General features: G+C 38.5%; 1 protein-coding gene across 4 annotated transcripts in view; it reads left to right on the forward strand.

The window, feature by feature from the left end:
- The window catches only part of AKAP11 (A-kinase anchoring protein 11), a 52,421-nt gene extending 35,093 nt beyond the window's left edge, over window positions 1-17,328 (forward strand). For 3 of the 4 annotated variants that reach the window (XM_027557155.1, XM_027557153.1, XM_027557154.1), the window contains exons 8-12: window positions 3,178-3,333; window positions 6,461-6,544; window positions 7,322-7,368; window positions 10,880-11,040; window positions 13,427-17,328. In XM_027557155.1, the coding sequence (XP_027412956.1) occupies window positions 3,178-3,333; window positions 6,461-6,544; window positions 7,322-7,368; window positions 10,880-11,040; window positions 13,427-13,567 (589 nt within the window). In that variant the 3' untranslated portion in view covers window positions 13,568-17,328. The remainder of the gene's footprint in view (window positions 1-3,177; window positions 3,334-6,460; window positions 6,545-7,321; window positions 7,369-10,879; window positions 11,041-13,426) is intronic. The other variant, XM_027557156.1, reaches the window with a different exon arrangement.
- Window positions 17,329-24,480: the final 7,152 nt, after the last annotated feature.

The raw sequence follows: 24,480 nt of genomic DNA on the forward strand, positions 1-24,480 counted from the left end.
CAGTTCAGTTCAGTCGCTCAGTCGTGTCCGACTCTTTGCAACCCCATGAATCGCAGCACGCCAGGCCTCCCTGTCCATCACCAACTCCCGGAGTTCACTCAGACTCACGTCCATCGAGTCAGTGATGCCATCCAGCCATCTCATCCTCTCTTGTCCCCTTCTCCTCCTGCCCCCAATCCCTCCCAGCATCAGGGTCTTCTCCAATGAGTCAACTTTTCACATGAGGTGGCCAAAGTATTGGAGTTTCAGCTTTAGCATCATTCCTTCCAAAGAAATCCCAGGGCTGATCTCCTTCAGAATGAGCTGGTTGGATCTCCTTGCAGTCCAAGGGACTCTCAAGAGTCTTCTCCAACACCACAGTTCAAAAGCATCAATTCTTCGGTACTCAGCCTTCTTCACAGTCCAACTCTCACATCCATATGTGACGACTGTAAAAACCATAGCCTTGACTAGATGGACCTTTGTTGGCAAAGTAATGTCTCTGCTTTTCATTATGCTATCTAGGTTGGTCATAACTTTTCTGCCAAAGAGTAAGCGTCTTTTATTTCATGGCTGCAGTCACTATCTGCAGTGATTTTGGAGCCCGAAAAAATAAAGTCTGACACTGTTTCCACTGTTTCCCCATCTATTTCCCATGAAGTGATGGGACCGGATGCCATGATCTTCGTTTTCTGAATGTTGAGTTTTAAGCCAACTTTTTCACTCTCCTCTTTCATCTTCATCAAGAGGCTTTTTAGTTCCTCTTCGCTTTCTGCCATAAGGGTGGTGTCATCTGCATATCTGAGGTTATTGATATTTCTCCCAGCAATCTTTATTCCAGCTTGTGCTTCTTCCAGCCCAGCGTTTCTCATGATGTACTCTGCATAGAAGTTACATAAGCAGGGTGACAATATACAGCCTTGACGTACTCCTTTTCCTATTTGGAACCAGTCTGTTGTTCCATGTCAAGTTCTAACTGTCGCTTCCTGACCTGCATACACATTTCTCAAGAGGCAGGTCAGGTGGTCTGGTATTCCCATCTCTTTCAGAATTTCCACAGTTTATTGTGATCCACACAGTCAAAGGCTTTGGCATAGTCAGTAAAGCAGAAATAGATGTTTTTCTGGAACTCTCTTGCTTTTTCTATGATCCAGCAGATGTTGGCAATTTGGTCTCTGGTTCCTCTGCCTTTTCTAAAACCAGCTTGAACATCTGGAAGTTCACGGTTCACGTATTGCTGAAGCCTGGCTTGGAGAATTTTTAAGCATTACTTTACTAGCGTGTGAGATGAGTGCAATTGTGTGGTAGTTTGAGCATTCTTTGACATTGCCTTTCTTTGGAATTGGAATGAAAACTGACCTTTTCCAGTCCTGTGGCCACTGCTGAGTTTTGCAAATTTGCTGGCATATTGAGTGCAGCACTTTGAGAGCATCATCTTTCAGGATTTGAAATAGCTCAACTGGAATTCCATCACCTCCACTAGCTTTGTTCGTAGTGATGTTTTCTAAGGCCCACTTAACTTCACATTCCAGGATATCTGGCTCTAGGTGAGTGATCACACCATCGTGATTACCTGGGTCGTGAAGATATTTTTTGTATAGTTCTTCTGTGTGTTCTTGCCACCTCTTCTTAATATCTTCTGCTTCTGTTAGGTCCATACCATTTCTGTCCTTTATCGAGCCCATCTTTGCATGAAATGTTCCCTTGGTATCTCTGATTTTCTTGAAGAGATCTCTAGTCTTTCCCATTCTGTTGTTTTCCTCTATTTCTTTGCATTGATCGCTGAGGAAGGCTTCCTTATCTCTTCTTGTTATTCTTTGGAACTCTGCATTCAGATGCTTATATCTTTCCTTTGCTCCTTTGCTTTTCGCTTCTCTTCTTTTCACATCTATTTGTAAGGCCTCCCCAGACAGCCATTTTGCTTTTTTGCATTTCTTTTGCGTGGGGATGGTCTTGATTCCTGTCTCCTGTACAATGTCACGAACCTCATTCCATAGTTCATCAGGCACTCTCTCTATCAGATCTAGGCCCTTAAATGTATTTCTCACTTCCACTGTATAATCATAAGGGATTTGAGTTAGGTCATACCTGAATGGTCTAGTGGTTTTCCCTACTTTCTTCAGTTTCAATCTGAATTTGGCAATAAGGAGTTCACGATCTGAGCCACAGTCAGCTCCTGGTCTTGTTTTAGCTGACTGTATAGAGCTTCTCCATCTTTGGCTGCAAAGAATATAATTAGTCTGATTTCGGTGTTGACCATCTGGTGATGTCCATGTGTAGAGTCTTCTCTTGTGTTGCTGGAAGAGGGTGTTTGCTATGACCAGTGCATTTTCTTGGCAAAACTCTATTAGTCTTTGCCCTGCTTCATTCTGTATTCCAAGGCCAAATTTACCTGTTACTCCAGGTGTTTCTTGACTTCCTACTTTTGAATGCCAGTCCCGTATCATGAAAAGGACATCTTTTTTGGGTGTTAGTTCTAAAAGGTCTTGTAGGTCTTCATAGAACTGTTCAACTTCAGCTTCTTCAGCGTTACTGGTTGGGGCATAGTCTGTTAGTCAAGAATAAAATGTAGAAGGGGCATACACAGTAATTGAACAACAAATGGAATTTCTTGTGAAGATAGAATAAAACTATAAATGTTTTTTCCTCAATGAATAAAACTATAAATGTTTTTTCGTTGAGGAAAAAAATGAGAGGGATTATGATCCATGCTCAGAATGTTGAAGAGATTTGGCTAGTCTGACTGTACCCTCGATTGGCAGTGTAGAATTCCTTGAACTACTTTTTTTGTTGTTCTTAAAGCCAGAAAAGGGGTAATTTTTGGTACAAATAAAAATACTGTTTTACAAAGCAGATGTGGCAGACTTAGGAACTTGTGGTCCTTCATAGTGTCCCTATTGAAAATATGAACTGCTTTGAAGAGAATTTAAATAAATGATGTGCTTGGGATGAACCCATAATGAACAGAGTAGGTTAGGGATATCAGTGGGTATCTCAGTTAATTTTGAAATTAACAAGCTGTCCTGCCAAGTCTCTTTATTAGCAGATCCAAACAAAGGGTTAGATCGACCACTGGTCTAATTCTGAAGGTCCCATTTCTTGTTTTTGTCATCGGTATCATCAAATGGATATTCCTGTTAATAATACAAATCAGAACCTGATGCTTTTGGACTTATTTTCTTTCTTTCTTTTTTCTAGTCCAAAAGAAACAGAAGAGATTCAGTCAGCTGAGTCTCTTGGTAGCCAGCAGATGCATCTCAGTATTGGTGAGGACAGTACTGGGAGCTGGTCCAACTTAAGTTTTGAAGATGAACACCAGGATGAAAGCAGTAGTTTTCACCATCTAAGTGAAAGGTAACTCTGATTTTGCATGTAATTGCATAGTTTAGGTACTCAGACTCCTCAGAAATAAGTCCCAAATTATACTGAATTTAATTTTAAAATTCTTAATTTGTAAACCTAACCATTATTATCAAAGTGTATTTTGTTCCAACATTATTTCTAATGGTTTGACATTTATTAAATATAGTAATTAGCTGGACTAATTTTCTTTGTGCCAATAATTGAAAAATATGTCATACATTTGATTTTATATGCTTCATGCTATACTTGGCCTTCTCATGAACTTTTGAGAAAAAATTTTCTTTCTCACTTTAAAGGACAGGAAAAAGAATAATTATCTGTAAAAGGCATCAAAATGGTCCTGTAATTTTTTTAATATTATAGTAGTATTTTTCTAGGGGAAGGATTCCTTATTTGTCCATTCAGGAACACTGTAACTTGAGCAGTTATACCTGAATGACTGAAAATACGTAAACTCATTACAAAAATACAGTATAATATAACAGAAGGCACTTCATGTATCATTCTCTCAGTTAACCTTGTTCCTAAAACCAGTTTTAGAATATTTTATTAATTAGAATTATTTCCTTTATTCGTAATGCTGTACAGACCTTCCTGAGTAACCTATAAAATGTTACAAAATCTTTATTCACATTAAGTGATACTTGGAAATAGTAAACACTGACCCTAGCTGAGCCTAGGGAGAGGAGGGGGTTTTGGGCACTTGTAGAAAGGACCCTGTGAAGCTTCTGCAGAACAGGCCCTTGGAATGGACTTACCAGGAGGAGGAGGAAAGAGGGGATGAGGAAGCAGAAGGAAAGGAAATGGTTTTTCAGCTGTTAGAACACATCATCTCGGAGTACTTGGTTTGATGCTTGGATTAACCAGTGAGTGTTAATATTTTTATATTTTTATTGTCATAGTTTTTAAAATGTGACACAAGCCACCAACATTTTACAAAATTTAAATCCAAAAAAGGCAGTCTTTAAAATTAGTAGTAGGAAGTGGGGTAATATCACAGATTATCATTTGGCCCTCTCCATAGCTTTAGAATGTTTACACTTAAATTCTTCTCTCACTTTGAGAAACAGGCTTCTAGAATTTCAGTGGAGTTGACATTGTTGCTTATGAAATCCTGGTGTTAAAGTGGGAGAACTTAAAGGCTAGTGGCCATAAAAGGACTGTAGCTGGTTGAACGACTCAATATGGAATGCTCTCCAATATGATGAAAAGAAGGAAGTACCTACCAGGGTCAGCCCTTGGTTCTTCCTCTTTAGCATTATTTTATCAGTGGTGTAGAACACTCATTATTTGTGAGTGACTCAAAACAGAGATGAAAAGGTTAATCCTGTTAATAGAACCAGAGTTCAGAAAGACCAAATCAGGCTGAGGCTAAACCAGTTGTGTTTAACATGAGTAAATATCTTTAGGTTCAGAAAATTAATTACTTGAATGGGAAAAACCTGACCTGATAGCATTTTGTCCAGGGGAAAAAAAAACCTGTGGTTTAATTGACCATAGAATTAATAAGAACTAACAATACTGTGTGAATTTAAGGTTCCGGCACAAAGAAAAACTTAGTGGGGCTCATCCAGGGTTGGTGGTGTGCTTGTCTCCTAGAGATTAAGGTTCACTGGGTCATTGGCAGTCCCAAGATTCTGCATGCTTGATAAGTGCCTCAGATGATTTTAAAGCAGGTGTTTCAGAGACCTCACTTAAGATACATCCACTTTAGTGTAGAAATGGGTAAAAATTTTAATTTTGTAATTTTTTTCTGTGCGTAATCATTCTATTAATGGAAGTAAATATGGTGTTTGAGATCATTGATTTTCTCTCTCTTTGGCTGACAGCTGTCTAACCATTCTGTATTTCCATATTTTCTCGATTTTGGTTTGTCTGTCACCAGACTATGTAGGCAAAACTGGTTGGTTTCATGGTTTTACACTAGAGCTGTATTTGTTTGAATGTAATGTTGAAAAGACACTGATCAGTTTTAATTTTTATTCTGTAATGCATTACGGTTTGTGACAGTTGGATAGTGCTAATACGTACATGTTAATTATTGAGATAGCCTGGAAACTCTTTAGAACTTTTAAGTAATCAGCCCCTTTTTGGGAACCGTATCAACATTTACTGATGGATAAAAGGTGATTTTATGTTAACTAATTTTTAGAACCCAAATTTTATATTGTGTAAATATTTTTATAATTGTCTAGCCTACTATGGGAAAATACAGCTGCTTATCACTGCAAACTAATGTGCTTACTAATTATTTTAATGATAAGAATTTTTAAAAATTGCATGTTTAGATTTTAATCTGAAAAGCTGAATTTAGTTTTGTTTCCGAACACAGTTGCTTTTTGTGTTGTGTCGCTTTGCCGCACTTGTAGAATGTAGCTGCTTTCTTCTTTTGATTAGGCAGTGAAAGAAGGTATTGGTGGGGTGTTAGTGACTGGCTGATCTGTCAAGTGTGACACGTGATTAGACCTTGCAGTATTCTGAAGAAACTGTATATTATTTAACCTGCTGAATTATACATAATGTGTGAAATGAAGGTAATTGACATAATAACAAGTATCTTAAAGTGAGAAGATGTCTTTTCTCCCCGTAGTTAGACGAGGTCTTTTGGGAATGTTTCAGTGTCTTCCTTCTCATCCTTTTCCCATCCTCCTTCCCCGCCCTGGCCATCACTGTGTGCACTCTCTGAAGACTCAGGGGAAAAAAAAGACTCGAGAGAATGTTAACCTGTGTAAACTTTATCCAAACTGAAGAGCATTGGCTTTTTACAAATTATGTCCTAAGTTTTGCCATAGACGTTAATTTCATTGTGAAACTTTTTCCTTCTTCCATTCATTTACTGTCCTAAAAGTCACTGTCTGAATCTGTAAAATAAATATAAATTTAGAATAATTTTCATGAACTGCTGAGGACAAGTAAGTAAACTCCCTAATCTCTGAAGCTGTCAAACACCTCGTGTAGTAGCAACGATGGTCTTCACGTAACTCCATGGATGCTGCGCCCACCGAGGCAGCTTCAGAACATCCTCAGTTATCAGTGATGGATGCCGTTCCAAGGAAAACCAGGGTTGTTTTTACCATTCATTTTCTAGTTCAGCTCTGTTCTTTTCTTCCTCTGGCAGTAATGGTAACAGCAGTAGCTGGAGCAGTCTTGGTTTAGAAGGAGATTTGTATGAGGACAATTTATCCTTTCCAACATCAGACAGGTTGGTCCAGTCCAGAAATCTAAACACTGATGAGTCTTTCACCACTAATGCATGATATCATATTCTTAAAAGAATGTGGGTTAGAGTGCCAACATGTATCAACCTGCTTTTCTTCTATATTTGATTCTGCTTGATAAATTTACATCTAATGAAAAAATTCAACTCTACTAAGATACGACTGACACCTAATTGCAAAATGTGTTACTTTTATGCATGTGTTGCACTGCTTGCTATTTTTCATTCTACCAATTACTGTTTCATTAAAAAGAGCTTGCTTCCTACAGGATTTCTGTTGTTTTGTTTTATTTTGTTTTGTTTCTGTATATAGTTTCATTTCATTTATAAGAAAAGTATAGGAAAAAATGTGTTTTTAACTGTTAAAAATATACAAATGGCATCAACCGAAGCACTAATAAATAATTACTCATGGCATTCTGTGATATTCAAATGCTGTGTTATCTAAAACCAAATTAGCATATTTTTGCTTTAAATTATTTTAAATTTTATTATGTGATTACTTGACACTCTGTATGTTGTGGTCAGGTAGAAATTCTATTACTGATAACTTCCCTTTAGGCATCATTGGCACTTGAGATTTTAACATGAAATGGTGTGAGAAGCAAAGCTTCCTTTTATTGTCATTTCTCCCCTTTTTAAATGTCATATGTCATATTGTAACATTCATTTTTTGGTCACATTTTAAGAATTGACTTTAATACCATTATTAATTAAAGCTCTTTTTTTTTTTTTTTAACTGCTTTTGCTTCATTTGGTAAGTGATGGGCCAGATAATGATGAAGAGGAGCATCAGACTGATGTAGAAGGTAACTGGCTGTTTGTTTTTTAAAGTGTTTGCCTGTTTTTTGTATAAGGTATAAAGTTCTTTATGAAAGTCTTTAATTGTGCATTTTCATCAAATAGGCACTGTATTATTGTTATCAGGGTTTTTACATTGCAAAACAAATTCTTTTTTGTTTAAATTCATTAATTTATTTGCCATTTTACTAGACTTGGAACATTCAAACAACACAAACATACCAAAAAAAAGACGTTTATAAGAATGTATATGGAGCCCTATCAGATGGGAAATACTAACTGAAGACTGTTAATAATAACAGAAAAAATCATTTTATAATTCCATAATGTTTTTTTTCCCCCTTCCCTTTTGGTTATTAATGTCTTTTGAGATCCCTTCAACACAATATTACTCATTTAAACTATTCAGTGTAACTTGAAATTATTTATTAGGACAAACATTGATTTATTTTTAAATTGTTTTCCATTAAAATTACAGAAGTTTGCAATTGGAGTAGACCCAGGAGAAGTTCTTGTCTACATTTCTTATTACACAGATAATAAAGGAATTGAAAGATGAAGAAATATTCCAAATCAGGGTATTCTTGAACTAATCTATCCAGTGTCAGATCTTTTGCTGAGCACCTTGTGTTATTTGCTAAACTAAAAGGAGGGGTACTCATCAGTATAAAGATGAACTACTTTAAAAGAAGTATTCAGTTATTTGAGGGAGAAATTTATAATAGTCTCTTCATATAATTTTGTTTAAAATATAAAATTCTTATATAATGAGATATAATTATTATAATTATCACATGTCAATTTGTTTTCCTTTTAAACTAGTTATTTCTAGAATTACTGTTTGATGTCAATCTTATAAAAATCAGTAAATAAAAGATATTTTTAAACCAGTTCTCCCTTCCATTAATTGCAGTCTTACACTCGCACATATATTTGAAGAAAATACTCATTTCTTCCTTTAATGATCATGGTTCCAAATGTGTAAATACTACAGTTCTGGAATGTGATTTGTAATTCTTAGTTAAATATATTAGAATGTCTTAAGCAAATATCAAAAACTTCTCATGTTGAAACTGAGTTTTCATTATATTTAGATGGGTGTTGAGTTTTTTTCCAAAAATCTGATTTTCCTTTATTTCTGAAAATACCAATGTAAGAATATTCATGTTTAGACATTAGTTTTTGAACCAGTGATTCTTTAATCATCTCTTTAGAAATAGGCAAACAGAAAATTGTAGGAACAAATTACTTAAAATGTACTTTCCACCTGGGTTTCCAGTTAGTTTTATTACCAATTGTATTTTTTTAATTTAGAAAGGTCATGTATCAGTTTTGAGTCCAAATCCTCAGACCTAAGATTATTATTATTTTAGTTCTAAAACCACTCCTAAGTAGCCATTTTTTATATAGGGTTTCTGGAAGTAAGTTTTTTTCCTCATCAGATACAAAGTAGGGGTGAAAAGGGAAAGTAAAAGTGAGTCACTCAGTCCGTGTCCGACTGTTTGAGACCACATGGACTATACAGTCCATGGAATTCTCCAGGCTCTAATACTGAAGTGGGTAGCCTTTCTTCTCCAGGGGGATCAGGCAGTATTTTTAGAGTTTTTGTTAGACTGTTTATACTTAGTTGCTCAGTCGTGTCCAACTCTTTGCGACCCCATGAACTGTTGCCCACTAGGCTCCTCTGTCCATGGGATTCTCCAGGCAACAATAGTGAAGTGGGTTCCATGCCCTCCTCTGGGGATCTTCTCAACCCAGGGATCGAACCCAGGTTTCCCGCATTGCAGGCAGATTCTTTACCATCTGAGCCAGCCAGGGAAGAATATTTGCTTTACTTTTTGCTGACTAAAAACAATTCAGAATTATGGAAATCCTAAGGCAACAAGCTTTATTTATTTATTTATTTTTGTTTGTAGTTGTAGGATATCAGTTCTTTCTCTTTTCACTAGAGTTGAATGACCTCTCTTAGAGATCACTCTTAGGCAACCAGACATCCTGAACTGAAAAATCAAGTGATACAGAGAACCTTTCAACTCCATGACCTCTGCAGAATTTATAGAATGGCCCAAAGACTATGGGACTGTTGTGTGCCAGACCCATTTTTGATTGAGAATCAGAGTGTGGAAAGGAAGGAAATGATAATACATTTATTTTAAGAGAATAGCATGAACCAATTTTTTTAAATGAAAAATCTTACAGGTCAGTAGGAACCCTAAAAATTAGTAGTGGTCTAAAATGCCCTCCCAACTGTAAAAAAAAATTAGGGACATTCACCAGCAAATGTCCATTACTTGTGCAAATTGGTGTGGTGTCTGCCTACATCCCCGCTTCCTGCTGCTTGTGGGGGAGGCCCGGGCCTCAGCACTGCTGGTTGCTCAGCCACCACTAAGCAGTGGTATTCAACACAGGATATTGGTTTAGTTTTATAGTCAACAGAGATTCACCTTTTGTTATGTTGAAAACATAATTTTATTAAAAAACAAAACAAAACTTGAGAACAGTGTCTTATAAGACTGTATCAGAAAAGTCCGTGGTTTGGTTTTGTGGATGTAAGTGTTGCATATGACTTTCCCCCCCCCCCCCCCCCCCCCCCCCCCCCCCCCCCCCCCCCCCCCCCCCCCCCCCCCCCCCCCCCCCCCCCCCCCCCCCCCCCCCCCCCCCCCCCCCCCCCCCCCCCCCCCCCCCCCCCCCCCCCCCCCCCCCCCCCCCCCCCCCCCCCCCCCCCCCCCCCCCCCCCCCCCCCCCCCCCCCCCCCCCCCCCCCCCCCCCCCCCCCCCCCCCCCCCCCCCCCCCCCCCCCCCCCCCCCCCCCCCCCCCCCCCCCCCCCCCCCCCCCCCACCCCCCCACCCCACCCCCCCACCCCACCCCCCCACCCCACCCCCCCCACCCCCCCCACCCCCCCCACCCCACCCCCCCACCCCCCCACCCCACCCCCCCACCCCACCCCCCACCCCACCCCCCTCTTGGTCTGTCTCTACCCCTGATCCCTCACCTGTAAAATGAGATGATGGCAGTTCCCTCCTCCTAGGGTGCTTGTGAGGGGTGAGGGCGTTAGTGTGTATAAAGAGCTTAGAACAGCACTTAGGCTGTAATGTGTGTGATCCGAGTATTCACTCCTGCTGCTGTTTCTCTTAGTTCAGAAAGCTTTCTGAAAGTCCATTTAATATATTTGTGTTTTGATTGTAATTGTAGCATTTTAGTTTTATTTGCTATACTTGTGGATTATATTTTGACATAAATTATGGCATTTGTGAATTGCCAGTTGAATTCAGTGCCTCAGAATAGAGTTTTGCATTGTGCTGTCACAGATGATCAAACTGTTTCTTTATTTTAGCATTATTTTGCCCTTTCGAAGTAATGCTTTAGTTGGTGTTACGGTGCAGTTACGAAAAGATTATTTTTTGGAAAATTCCTTGGAATCTTAAGAAATGGAAAATGTTTATATATCCTTAGAAACCAGAGAACTGACAGTTGAATTGATGGATTTCACTACATATTGCTTAAAAATTTAAATTTTAGGTTTGGAGCAAGATGGAAAGACTCTGCTAATTACAAATATTGACATGGAGCCATGCACAGTAGACCCCCAGCTAAGGATTATTCTTCAGTGGCTCGTTGCTTCTGAGGCAGAAGTTGCAGAACTTTATTTTCATGACTCTACAAAGAAGGAGTTTATGCAAGTAAGTACCTACCTTGTAGGGTGGGTATGAGGGCACAGTGTATGCTGCTCTGTGTCACACAGTTGATCTGATAAGATGCCCACTGATAGCAAATGGGCAGATGCCCAGGCATTAGAGTCCAGTGCTTGGGCTCAGATACCAGCTCTGCCGTAGTCGCAGTGTGACCTTGGGCGGTTCACTAGTCGCAGTCTTTTTATCTGGACTGTGGAAATGAGCATAGAATTTACCTGGCAGAGGTTTGTGAGGATTAAATATAGCACTGTTAAAAGGTGCTTAATCCAGTGCCTGGCACATCCTAAATTCTCAAAGCTGGGTGTCTTTAATAAGCATTTCATGTGCTCATATGAAAAGATTGAGTTATTCTTTGTACTTAATTGATGCATAATTATGCCTAGTAATGAGTATGTCTCTTCTGTTAATCCAGTGTCATTAGTATGAGAAGCTAGCATAAGCAAAAGCCCATAAAAGTTTATAAACATTTAATAAGGGATAATAGTTCACTTTGAGCATTTAGTAGGGTTCTAATAATAAAACATTCAGATTAGGTGCATTAAGAGAATATTTTTATTGATAATTTACTGTGTACCAGTTACATTATTAGCCAAAATTTTTCGTTTGCAGCCTTAAGGTTTTTGTCCAGGACTTTTCTTTATCAGAACTTTAATTTAATCTTATTATATAATGTAGAATAGTTCAAAGAATAACCAATATAAAATGATTAATAGTAACAAAAAAAGGAATTGTCAAGTTACTCTTGATTTCCAGTTCAGAATTTTCAAAAATATTATTGAAAGAAGTATGTGAAAAAGATATATTAAAAAATTGTTTTTTGTATTTTGTTGTTTTTATTTAGACTTCTTGAATTTTTCCAGCATAGATTTCTGTTCAGAGGCAGAGGGAGAAAATAAGACAGAAAATAAGTTCAGGAAATGAATTGTCAAGGGGAAAAAATGGGTAGGGAAAGTATTAGAACTGACTATATGGAAGCAAGCATTTTCAAGTCGTTTAGTCTTAGATAAATTGAGGACTAAGGAAGGCCTTAGGCAGAGCTGAGTGTAATGGTGCTGAGGTAAGGGAACCGCATCCCCACATAACCTAAGAAAACATTCTTGCAGTTCCTCAAAAAGTCAAACACAGCATTATTATATAACCCAGAAATTCTCCACCTAGGTCTGTACCCAAGAGGAATGAAAACATATGTCCAAGGTGGTGTTATTTGTAATAGACCAAAAGTGGAAACATCGTAAATGTCCATTAACTGATGAATAAAATGTGGTCTGTCCATGCAGTGGAATATTGTCAGTAAAAAGGAATGAAGTAGAGACATGCTACACCCTGGAGGTGGAGGACCCTTGAAGTCATTATGCTAAGTGAAAGGAGCCACGTCACAGAAGGCCATATATTTTGTGATTCCATTAAAATGAAATGGCCAAAATAGGCAAATCTATAAACTGAAAGTAGATTAGTGATTGCCTCGAGTTGACGGGGTTGGGCGGAATGGGCAGTGATTATTAACAGGTAGGACTTTTTTTGGTATAAAGATATCCTAATGTTTGTGGTGATGTTGCATTCAACTCTGTGAATACACTAAAAACCATTGGCTGGTCTATTTTAAATGGGTGAATTGTGTGGTATGTGAATTATATCACAGTAAAACTATTTTTGAAAGGTTAAGCATATTTATATTACAAACAATTCGTTTTTATAGAACTAAATAGGAAAAAAATCTGAGTTGAAGACATATTTAGATTGGTGATGATAGTTTAAACCTGTATTTTTATACTTAAAAAAATGAGGTATAATTGATATATAACACCATATTAGTTTCAGGTGAACAACATAATGATATTTGTTCATACTACAAAATGACTGCCATAGTATTTAATTTTTATTTACTTTTTTTCTGAAACATGAACATTTCTTACGTGTTTCTTTTGAGCCTGGAGTGCGTATTCCAGGGGAGAAAGCCACACTGTACGTTGTGGAAGGAAGATCCACATCCTTTTATTAAGCTTGACATTGTCTTTATTATTTTATGTTCCCAGTTGAGGGTGTGGCAGATGTATTTAGTTCAGTTCAGAGTTTCCTGTAGAGATGGAGCCTCTCCACGCCCACACAGACACTGTGCTGGGTGAGGTTTGTGGGGTTCTGGCTCCCGCAATCCCAAAGTGTCACTCTGTGGAGGAGAGTATTTATAAAACCCAGGAAGGAAAAATGTTTAATTTGTGTAAAGAGTGGTGGTTTAGGGGAGAATACCTTGTTATAACTGGGAAACAGTATTTTGCTGCAAACAGCAGTTTGATCCAGTGTTATAAATAAAAATGAAAACTTTATTGTTAAAAAATTGCTTTTGGTTAATGTTTGGCTTATCTTCCTTTTTTACTAGCTTACAAAACGGCTACAGGAAAAAGGGTGGAAGGTGGGAGACCTCCTGCAGGCTGTGCTTAAATACTATGAGGTGGTGGAGAAGACATCCAGTGAGGAGAGATGCAAGTCCCTGTTTGATTGGCTCTTGGAAAATGCATAGAACAAACTCCAAACCAGTAAATTTTATTATTTGTTTTGGGAGAGGAAGAAAAGACACATAGGGTAAAATTTGAGTAGTGAATATTAACATTTAAAGTGAATTGGGAGGAAAGTAAATAGCTATTAAGTGTGTTGTGTCATCATATGGTGTATATAGTTCATACTTTCGTAATCTGTCAGATATTATCTTCATTTATTCTTCTGTACACATGTGCAGTGTGTTAAGTAAGACCCTAAGAACATGTATTTGAAGGAAGGTCTGACTGTGAGGCTTTCAGGAACATTGACTGATGACGGCGTTCTTTTCGCATCCAAATAGTGCTGCTAGAAATTGCACTGAGGTGGCTGAAGGTGGGTTCCAGGGATAAAGAGTTATAATTTTGCTCCTTTACAAGCAAATGGTTTCCTGTTAATAACAAATCTGACATCAAAAAAAACAGCATTGAGGCTAATTTATTTTTCTGACATCTTTTTCTATTTTTAAGGGTCAGTTTTATTTTCATGGTTCAGCTATTGGTATTTTTTTGAATCCCCCAAGTTATTTAATTTCTTATAAACTGTAGTTTAGGTTTCTATAAATACTATAAATGATAGTTTCCCCAGCCTTTCATTAAATGATCTTATTTGCTAATGTTTCCAGTTGTTCTGGCATGAAAGTGAGTGAGTGAGTGTGTGTGTGTGTGTGTGTATTTGTGTGTATGTAAAGGAGAACTTAAACCTTGCTAGTGGTGGGTACCCTCTTTTATTTTACTCTTTTCTGGTTACAAACCCGCTGTTAACATTAAAAAGGTGCTTTAAAATAAAATGTCTATAAAGATTGTGCAGTAGGAATTTTTCTTTTTTGACTATTTTGAGTCCCCACCTTATTCTTTAAATGAAAATAAAGGTGCAAAACATATTGAAATTTTAAAACTTAATGTTCATTTGGAAATGCATTTAGAGAAGCCCAATAATTGTTTTCTCTGTTGGGATTTTGAAAACCTTTAGCAAGGATTTTTAAATTAAAACTCCACTTTAGCAGGGATAAGCTTTTTCTAGGAAAAACGGGACCTTCCCACCAACCCCTTCCCCAGTAAAATGTATCTGTACTGTTTTGTAAAGTCCTCTGATACAGTCTTTCTGGGCTCTGCATTTTGTTCCACTCGTCTTTAGTAACTGCGAGTTGACTTGAATAGAGGACCAGGATTGTGTTTTGTATGAGGGTATGTGCATGTGAATTTTTGATTCTTCCATTAGCAGATTTTTAATTGAGAGGAAATCATTTTTGTTGAAGGCTTTTGGTTTTGCTCTCACTTTTTCTTTTTTTCCTGAGAACTGACTCTTCTGGAAGCTGCACAAAGTATCGAGGACAGTAGCACCTGCAGGGGACAAGGAACAGGGCACTTGCATTGATTTGAATTACAGTTATGGCAGGAAATCATTGCTTCTTAAGAAAAATGCCAAAATCTATTTAAATGTTTTGAGGTTACACTTACAGAAGCTTCTATTTTTCTCAATTTAAGATGAAGAAATAGAGCAGGCCTTAAAAATAAATTTTGCTAAAGTTTCTTCGGGCATTTTTTAAGGTTGGAGAAATGTAGGAAATGTATGTAAGCAGAATTGATTCTGTCTTTAGCTTCTTAGAATTTGATCTGCAGCAGCACTGGACTAGGTTCTTAATTGTTAGGAAGCAGGTTGTTATAACATAGATTAATTGATTATTAAGCTTAGGTTGAATTTTTACAAGTGTATAGCTATCAAATTGTGTTTGGTATTTTCACTGTATGTACGGGTGTTATTAACAGCAAAACTGAGTTCTGAATTTCTTTTAAGCTACAGTGACAATATGTTAGTTCTGTAAAACTCTCTACTTGAAAACGTTGATTTCCTGTATGGTAAGGTTTTCCTCCTGTCTTTGTTTTTGTTCGTTTTCTGGAGCTGTGCTGGATTCCGAGTTCCCTGTTCAGCCACTGTGGCCCAACAGACCAGTCCTTGGACCCTGGTGTGTATAGTACTGATGACAGTGGAGCTCCACACATAGCGGTTCAGTGCAGGGATGTAGAGAAAAACGTTAAACGTTGGCAAACGTGAAAAGAAGCGGGAGTTAAGCTTCCTTATATAGAGAGAGAACATTGGAGTTTAGAACAGTATCTTTTAATCAAGAACAGTCTAAACTTACTTTGTTTAAAGGCACTTTGTGATTTTTCCAAAGATGTAGATCTATTTGGTTGCTTAGCCTTCAGAACAGATCTGTTTGTCGAGGACGACTCTTATTTTGTTAAAAATCTATTTGATGTAATTTTATTATGATACTGTAATATTGCCATTCTGCATACTTTGGCCCTTATGAATATCATGTCTTACAGAACTGTTAAAGTTGTGATGTGCTTTGGGTTGAATTTTCTGTTTTATCAGTTTCAGAACCATTGGAGAACTGTGAAAAAAAAGTGAAGGAAGCCTTGGATGGGGTTTTTAGAACATTGTTTCAGATGGAACTTCTTTTTCCAAGCCAAGTTTAAAATTCCATTTATATTTGGGGTATTAACTCATTTTGATTTTGATTTATTTCCTGATTTTCACAAAAGGAATGATTCATTTATAAATCACAGAAGAACATTACAGTATCTCTGGGATGGTTTAACACAGTTTAATGGTTTAATGGAGTTTTAAAATCTTTGAGAACATTTACTCAGTGAATATATGTGATAACATCTTCATAGTTTGACAACCATTCCATTTACCCTTTTAGATATTTGATAGGAATTAATTCAACTCATAATACTTCCATTTTGCTTAAATAAAGGTTTTATTTTGCTGGTAGGAGAAGTTAGTTATTAAATGCACCAGGTATAAAGTAAAAGATGGTTTACCCACGTGGTTTTGATATCACGCACATTCCCCAGATGCAGTGTTTAACCTTGACTCATCACCAGGGTCTAGACTCAGATTAGTAAATATTCCTCTCTCACAATTAAAATGATCAATTTCCCATCAGTCTGTTGCTTTAAATTTTATTTCTTCAAGAGAAACTTTCCACAGAATTAAGAAAAATAATAATGCATCCATATTCAGGGTGTAGGGAAAATTCTTTCCATTTCAAGCTCTGTCCACCCGTCACCAGCACAAGAGAAGTAGAGCTTCCCTGGGAATTACGAAGCTGTGCTCAAGTGAAATGCTTTTTTCCTCACTCTCGTTTGAGGCCCTGCATACATTGACTAACTCACCGTATTCCTGCTCTGGAGAGCAGACGCAGTGTTGGTCACACTTGTCACTTTATATATTTATTTTTTTCTACCATCCATGTACATTCCTTTCACAGGGGTAGAATCATAGGTCTAGAAGTTCATTGTCTTGTTTTTTGTTGTAATGTTTGAACACTATTTAATATCAGGTTTTAATATTGCTGGATTTGCTACCTTTTGTTACTTGTGCAGTGTTAATAGTAATAATTCACATTCTTGTTTAATATACCAGCTATAGAGCAAAAGCAGCTTTGAATAATTATAGCTGTTTATTTGACTGTGCTGAATTATTCCGTTAAGATCTTGTATAACAGTAACTTTTTTCTTTTGCTTTTTCAGTAATTTAATATGTTCATTTACCAAAATATGAACTTCAGGATGCACTAAAATTTTGTTTTTGCAGTGGCTCAAAAATAAACATTTCAGAAATTACTTTTGTAATAATTTGCGATCAATTGTTCTTTTATTTTTTCCAATTGTTTAAGTCTGTGATCTTTCTCTCCCAATTAAGAATTTCCCAATAAACTTAAGAGATGCCTGACTTTGGTTTTCAATCTGTAGTATCTTGTTAACACACTCAATACTGGACTAAAACAAAAGCATAGAAGGCACATCAAACAACCTCTACGTTTCTAACATTATTTTAAAGAAGAACGGAAGCTAGAGTATTTGTAATTGGACACTGAATCCTAAGTTTTTATTTGAGTGCCTCTGAATGCTGACAGGATGACTTGACAGGCTGTTTGCCTTTTGGATTTTAGTGCAAAGTAGAATATTGTGATTGCCTTGAATATAAGTGTGTTAGGGAATTCTCCAGTCTGGACCGAGCACTTCTTCCATAGGATATAGAGATCAGACCTTTGTCATGCTGTATAGTATCAGGTACTTCAAAGCTAGGTGCTTGATTATTTATTACTAATGGAATTTGACTTTAAGTGTCTTCAGCCTTGGAATTAGTGATCTTCTAGCTTTTCATGAATGTTTCAAAATGTTTGGAAATAATGATCACATATAATGGCTTGGGTATGAGTACATCTCAGGAACCAAGAAAACAAAATGCTCTCAAGCCATAAGATTCTTTTGACTGTAATTCCAAAGAGGAAAAACATTTCAAAAGGAATGGGACCTTGTGACAAATGACATTTGAATACCTTTGCAGCAGCATTTATTTACAGCAGAAACAGTAAAGAGTTTAGGAAGTTGCATTTTGGGAGGCAGTGGTGGTTGCATTTTTTCCTCTTATTTGAGATCTGTGTTTCAGCTGGGATAAGGAGGGAGGATGAGAGACAAGCCTTGAAGAAGTACCTCACATTTAAAGTATGAAAGATGGAAGAGCCACATACCCCAGGATGAATATACTCTTGGTGCTTTTTTGCAAAGAGGGTAGGAGTAAAAACCTCAGAGCCTTTAGCAGCAGCATTTACAACAGAAACAAGAGTTCAGGAAGGCTGCCCCTTGGGAGTGGAGTGGTGATGGTTTTTTCTCTGTCCTTAGTAGTTTTGTAATCACCTCACCTTCATTTTACTGTTGTGCTCTGGAGCAAGAAGGGTAATATTTTAGGTTGGAAAGAGATGAAAAGAGACATCGCAAGAGGATTGAAGCTTCAAATTTGACATTTTAGGTCTTTCCCTCCCTGCCTTTCCCCATCCTGCACCCCATGTTATCTTTTAAACAGACACTTCGATTTTTTAGTTTAGAGCAAGGGATTAAAACCGGGCTCCTTGGTCCAACGTGAGATCTGATTTTTAAAATAATTGCCAACACTTAAAAATAAGGAGATTTCACATTTAAATAGGTTTTGTATTTCAGCATCTCTTGAAGCATTGGATGCCATGGAGTACTGATTGGGGGCTTCCCAGGTGGTGCTAGTGGTAAAGAAACCCGCCTGCCAATGCACAAGACATGAGAAACACTGGTTTGATCCCTGGGTCAGGAAGGTCCCCTGGAGGAGAGCTTGGCAACCTGCTCCAGTATTCCTGCCTGGAGAACCGCATGGACAGAGGAATCTGGTGGGTTGCAGTCCATTGGCTCGCACAGAGCTGGAACAGTCAACTGAAGCAGCTTTGCATGCACGCACGCACTTGACTGGACTCCCGTGTGGCAGCAGTTTGACAGGAGCTGCATAATGGTTGCTCCTGTAGTCCAGCCTTGTGTTTTTCTTGGCCAGTGGCCTGACATGCTTCACTTTACTCACTTGTGTTGTCTGCTGGGGCCCTATAGGAGTTTGAGATGCAAACTGACTTAAAGCAGATGAGTTACTTGATGTGTTTAGAAAATCTGAATGATTCTCTAACAGCTCTTTGCTTCTCTAGGATTGTGCAGAGATGGGAAGGAGAGTCTAGAAATTACAGACTTGGTGAGTTTATTGCTCTTGAACAGGGAACAGATCCTAATTATTAAGAGCACGTAGAGACGAAAGAAGGGAAAGCCAGCCTGGCTCTGCCAAGAGCAGATTCAGTTTACATTTCCTTTTTCAACAGAACTACCCTGCGGGCATGATGGAATACCAGAGATATAGTATCTATTTTAATGAGGCATTTTATACGGATAAAGGAATGACAAATTGTGTCTTCCTGACTTTTTGAGAAGGCACAACAGTTCGATTAGCAGTCTGCTCAACAGTGCATTGAAAGAGAATAGCTTCAAGTGCTGGTTAACCATCAAATCTAGAAATTCATATTTTTCTAAGCTATTTTTCAAGAGTGATCATAAACATTAAGGTAATTTCCAGTTGACTGAAAGAGTTTATGTTTACCTCTGTTGAGAAGAAAAACTACTGGATACTATTTTTCTAAGAAGGAAATTGAACTCTAAAGAAACAGGGTTAGCAGCATTTAAAAAAAATAAGAAAACGAAAGCCACCCAAAAGCAACACTTATTCACATAATCCTGTTTACCATTATGGCAAGCATTCCATGTCATTGAATCCAGACATCAATCTTGTTATGATTCCTATTTTTCCTGTGAGAAAACTCAGGCTCAGGTTGAAATTTTTTACAGCAGGGATAGTTGTGATGCCCTGATCTCCCAGGCTCCAGAGCCTGAGTTCTGCTCGTCACACTACATTGTTTCACCATAATTAAAAACCAAAATACAAAAGCATGATGAAACCACCTGTAAGAATACATGTTGCTAAATTGTCTCTGACTCCTTTGTGACCTCATAGACTGTAGCTCACCAGGCTCCTCTGTCCATGGGGTGGGTTTACATCTGTCTAGTTCCAGAAAAACATCTTTCTGCTTTATTGACTATACCAAAGCCTTTGACTGTGTGGATCACAAGAAACTTTGGAAAATTCTGAAAGAGATGGGAATACCAGACCACCTGACCTGCCTCTTGAGAAACCTATATGCAGGTCAGGAAGCAACAGTTAGAACTGGACATGGAACAACAGACTGGTTCCAAATAGGAAAAGGAGTACGTCAAGGCTGTATATTGTCACCCTGCTTATTTAACTTCTATGCAGAGTATATCATGAGAAACGCTGGGCTGGATGAAGCATAAGCTGGAATCAAGATTGCCGGGAGAAATATCAATAACCTCAGATATGCAGATGACACCACCCTTATGGCAGAAAGTGAAGAAGAACTAAAGAGCCTCTTGATGAAGGCGAAAGAGGAGAATGAAAAAGTTGGCTTAAAGTTCAACATTTAGAAAACAAAGATCATGGCATCCGGTCCCATCACTTCATGGGAAATAGATGGGGAAACAGTGTCAGATACTATTTTATCGGGCTCCAAAATGACTGCAGATGGTGACTGCAGCCATGAAATTAAAAGACGCTTACTCCTTGGAAGGAAAGTTATGACCAACCTAGATAACATATTCAAAAGCAGAGACCTTACTTTGCCAACAAAGGTCCGTCTAGTCAAGGCTGTGGTTTTTCCTGTGGTCATGTATGGATGTGAGAGTTGGACTGTGAAGAAAGCTGAGTGCTGAAGAATTGATGCTGTTGAACTGTGGTGTTGGAGAAGACTCTTGAGAGTCCCTTGGAATGCAAGGAGATCCAACCAGTCCATCCTAAAAGAGATCAGTCCTGGGTGTTCATTGGAAGGACTGATGCTGAAGCTGAAACTCCAATACTTTGGCCACCTGATGCAAAGTGTTGACTCATTGGAAAAGACTCTGATGCTGGGAGGGATTGGGGGCAGGAGGAAAAGGGGACATCAGAGGATGAGATGGCTGGATGGCATCACTGACTTGATGGACATAAGTTTTGGGTGAACTGCCGGGAGCCGGCATATTGCATATTGAGTGCATATTGCATATTGAGTGCAGCACTTTTCAGGATCTGGAATAGCTCAACTGGAATTCTATCACTGCCGGTAGCCAGCGTGAGGAACTCCACCCATGACAAAGGTCATGAGGAAGGAGGCTTGGCATACGCAAAGGCGGGATCCAGCCTCAGGAGTCTCCCTGGAAATTCTCGAGCAATCTACCCCCCAAACCAGAGTCTGCCTACTTTCTGCTTTGTGCTTTCACCTACACCTCTGACTTTACGGGGGGCTGTCCCCCACTACCTCTCTGAAAAAAGAGTTAGCTTACAGCTCCAGTTAATAATTCCTGGGTGTGACAGTGTTTCAACCTACAAACTCCTTTGGAAATCCTCTAGCCTGCCTGAATAGGTTTTTCCGGCCACATGTGATTGTTCAGAGCCTCCCAACTGTGAGAGGCAGGAGATGTTCTAAACTGTCTAAACACAGATTCTTTTGAGTAGTTAAAAGATTGATTAGAAATTGTATTGGTGAAGGGATTTTCACTTGTTGGGCCAATGTTTGCTGCAAAGTTTCCATATCCCTTACCTGCTGTGTCCCTGGCAGTGTATTGATTAATATAATTGGTGTAAGTAGTAGCTTTAATGTTTGTAACCTGGGACCCTTGAGTTAATTCTTTTTCTTGTTATAGCCCACCACACCTTTGCTCTGTAGGAATGCAACTTTATCTAATGCTTTGGGAGGGTGGCTCCTGATCAATCACCTTTAGAGAAAAATAAGTTTTCTGAAGAGAAGGTCTTAAAGTGTTAACAGGCCTCCGGGCCAGAAGATGATGCAAATCACCTAAGCTTTTGCATATGATAAGTTTGCAGGAAGAAAGCCTGGCTTGCTGCAAGACTCTACCCCTTCCCTCATTATCCTCTATGCATAACTTAAGGTATAAAAACTACTTTGAAAAATAAAGTGCGGGCCTTGTTCACCGAAACTTGGTCTCACCATGTCGTTCTTTCTCTTACCTTCTGGCTGAATTATTCAGCCTCTTTTCTGCACTAAATTTCCTCACTGAGCTATCCTTATTTCAGCCTCTTTTCTCCACTGAATTTCCTCACTGAGCTATCCTTATTTCAGCCTCTTTTCTTCACTGAATTTTACTGAGCTATCCTCATTCTATTACTCTTTATATCCTTAATTAACATTTAATTAAGCAATTGTTTCCTGATCTTCGCCTACGCCGTCTCTCCTTCGAATACCCTGGTTCATCCGGGGCTGGTCCCCGGCAGTGAACTCTGGGAGTTGGTGATGGACAGGGAGGCCTGACATACTGCGATTCATGGGATCGCAGAGTCGGACACGACTGAGCAACTGAACTGATATTATCTATTGATATCTATTGATAACGTGTCTATTTATATCCATATCTATTTATACCTATTTATCTTCTATTGAGAAAGATTTATTTTAAAGCATTAATTCACATGATTGTGAAGGCTGGTAAGTCCAAAATCTAAGTGGGCAGCAGCAGGCTGGAGACCCAGGGAAGAGTTGATGTTGTAGCTCTAGTCCAGAGGCAGCCTGCTGGAAGAATTCCCTCTTTTAGGGGGAGGGGACTTCAGTCTGTTTTCTCGTAAGATCTTCAGCTGGCTGGATGAGGCCCACCCACACAATGGAGTGTCATCTGCTTTACTCAGAATCTACTGATTGGAATGTTCATCCCATTAAAAAGAATTCCTTTTCAGGTAAATATATCTGCACTCCAGACATGTGTGACCAAGTATCTGGCCCTGTGGCCTAGCCAAACTGAAGCATTTTTCCTTAACCATCACACCAAACTTTTGGGCATGACCAGAGTGAAGACCTGAGATGACTACACCCACAGTATCAAAGTGAAGTTGGGGTTGGGGGAACAGCTTTCCCACTCTGGGGCTTGGAAGAAAACTTCTCTAGAACTTTGGCAGTGACTCAAGTTAAAAATCTTTCATGAGACTTGATAGGCTAACTCTCATGTGAGCAGTTTCTCAAAAAGTCAAAGTTATATAATTCAACAATTCTATTCCTAAGGAGATTCTCAAGGGAAATAAAAACACAGATTTCTACAAAAACTTGTGCATGAATATTTATAGAACTATTCATAACAGTCCCAAAGTAGAAACAACTGTCAGTTGATGAATAGATAAACAAAATGTTTATCCATAAAATATTCAGTCATTAAAAGGAATGAAGTAGTGATACACATTACAACATGGATGAACCTTAAAAATGCTATGCTAAGTATAAGAAGGCAGACACAAGTGGTCACATGTTATGTGATGCAATTTATGTATAATGTCCAGAATAAGCAAATCCAAAGTGACACTTAATTGTTTCCAGGGTCTGGAGAAAGAAGGGAACGTAGAATGACTGTTAGTGGGTTTCCTTTGGGTGATGGAAATGTTCTGGAATTATATAGATTGAGAAGGCAATGGCAACCCACTCCAGTACTTGCCTGGAAAATCCCACGGGCAGAGGAGCCTGGTCGGCTGCAGTCCATGGGGTCTCGAAGAGTCGGACATGACTGAGTGACTTCACTTTCACTTTTCACTTTCCATGCATTGGAGAAGGAAATGGTGACCCACTCCAGTGTTCTTGCCTGGAGAATCCCAGGGACGGGGGAGCCTGGTGGGCCGCCATCTATGGTGTTGCACAGAATTGGACACGACTGAAGTGACTTAGCAGCAGCAGCAGTGGTTGAAGAAATCAACCATCAGTATTCATTGGAAGGACTGATGTTGAAGCTGAAGGTCCAATACTTTGGACTCCTGATGTGAAGAGCCGACTCATTTGAAAAGACTGTGATGCTGGGAAAGATTGAAGGTAGGAAGAGAAGGGGACAGTGGAGGATGAGATGGTTGGATAGCATTACCAACTCAATGGACATGAGTTCGCGAAAACTGCGGGAGGTAGTGAAGGACAGGGAAGCCTGGTGTGCTGCAGTCCATGGGGTTGCAAAGGGTTGGACTTTTGAGACTTAGCGACTGAAAGTCCGACATGTCTTAGCAACTGAAAAACCATAACAAGTGGTTGTACAACTCTGAATAAAGATGACTGAATTTTATATTTAAAAGGATGAATTTTGTGTGATAAAAGTTATATATCAGTAAATTGAATTAAAAACAGCAGAAAGCAAGGAAATAGTTTTAAAAAACAAGTAAAAACTTCTAAAATTAAAAAAATAATGGAGCCAAAAAACTCAAGAGTTTAATAGCAGATTAGTCATGGCTTAGAATATTGAAAAAAAATGTCCAGAATGCAATGTAGAAAGACAAAGATGTGATATATTAAAGTTTAAGTGACCAGGAGGGAAAGGACAACTAATAAAAGGAGAACAGGGCATGAACAGGATCAATAGCTGAAAAGGTGATTGTTCGGAATTTCCTAGAAATGATGGATGAACCACTCAGTTTCAAAAAACCTAACAATTCTTATGTAAAAACAAGATTAGA

Source organism: Bos indicus x Bos taurus, chromosome 12 (assembly GCF_003369695.1).
Source record: "Bos indicus x Bos taurus breed Angus x Brahman F1 hybrid chromosome 12, Bos_hybrid_MaternalHap_v2.0, whole genome shotgun sequence".
NCBI classification, from domain to species: domain Eukaryota; kingdom Metazoa; phylum Chordata; class Mammalia; order Artiodactyla; family Bovidae; genus Bos; species Bos indicus x Bos taurus.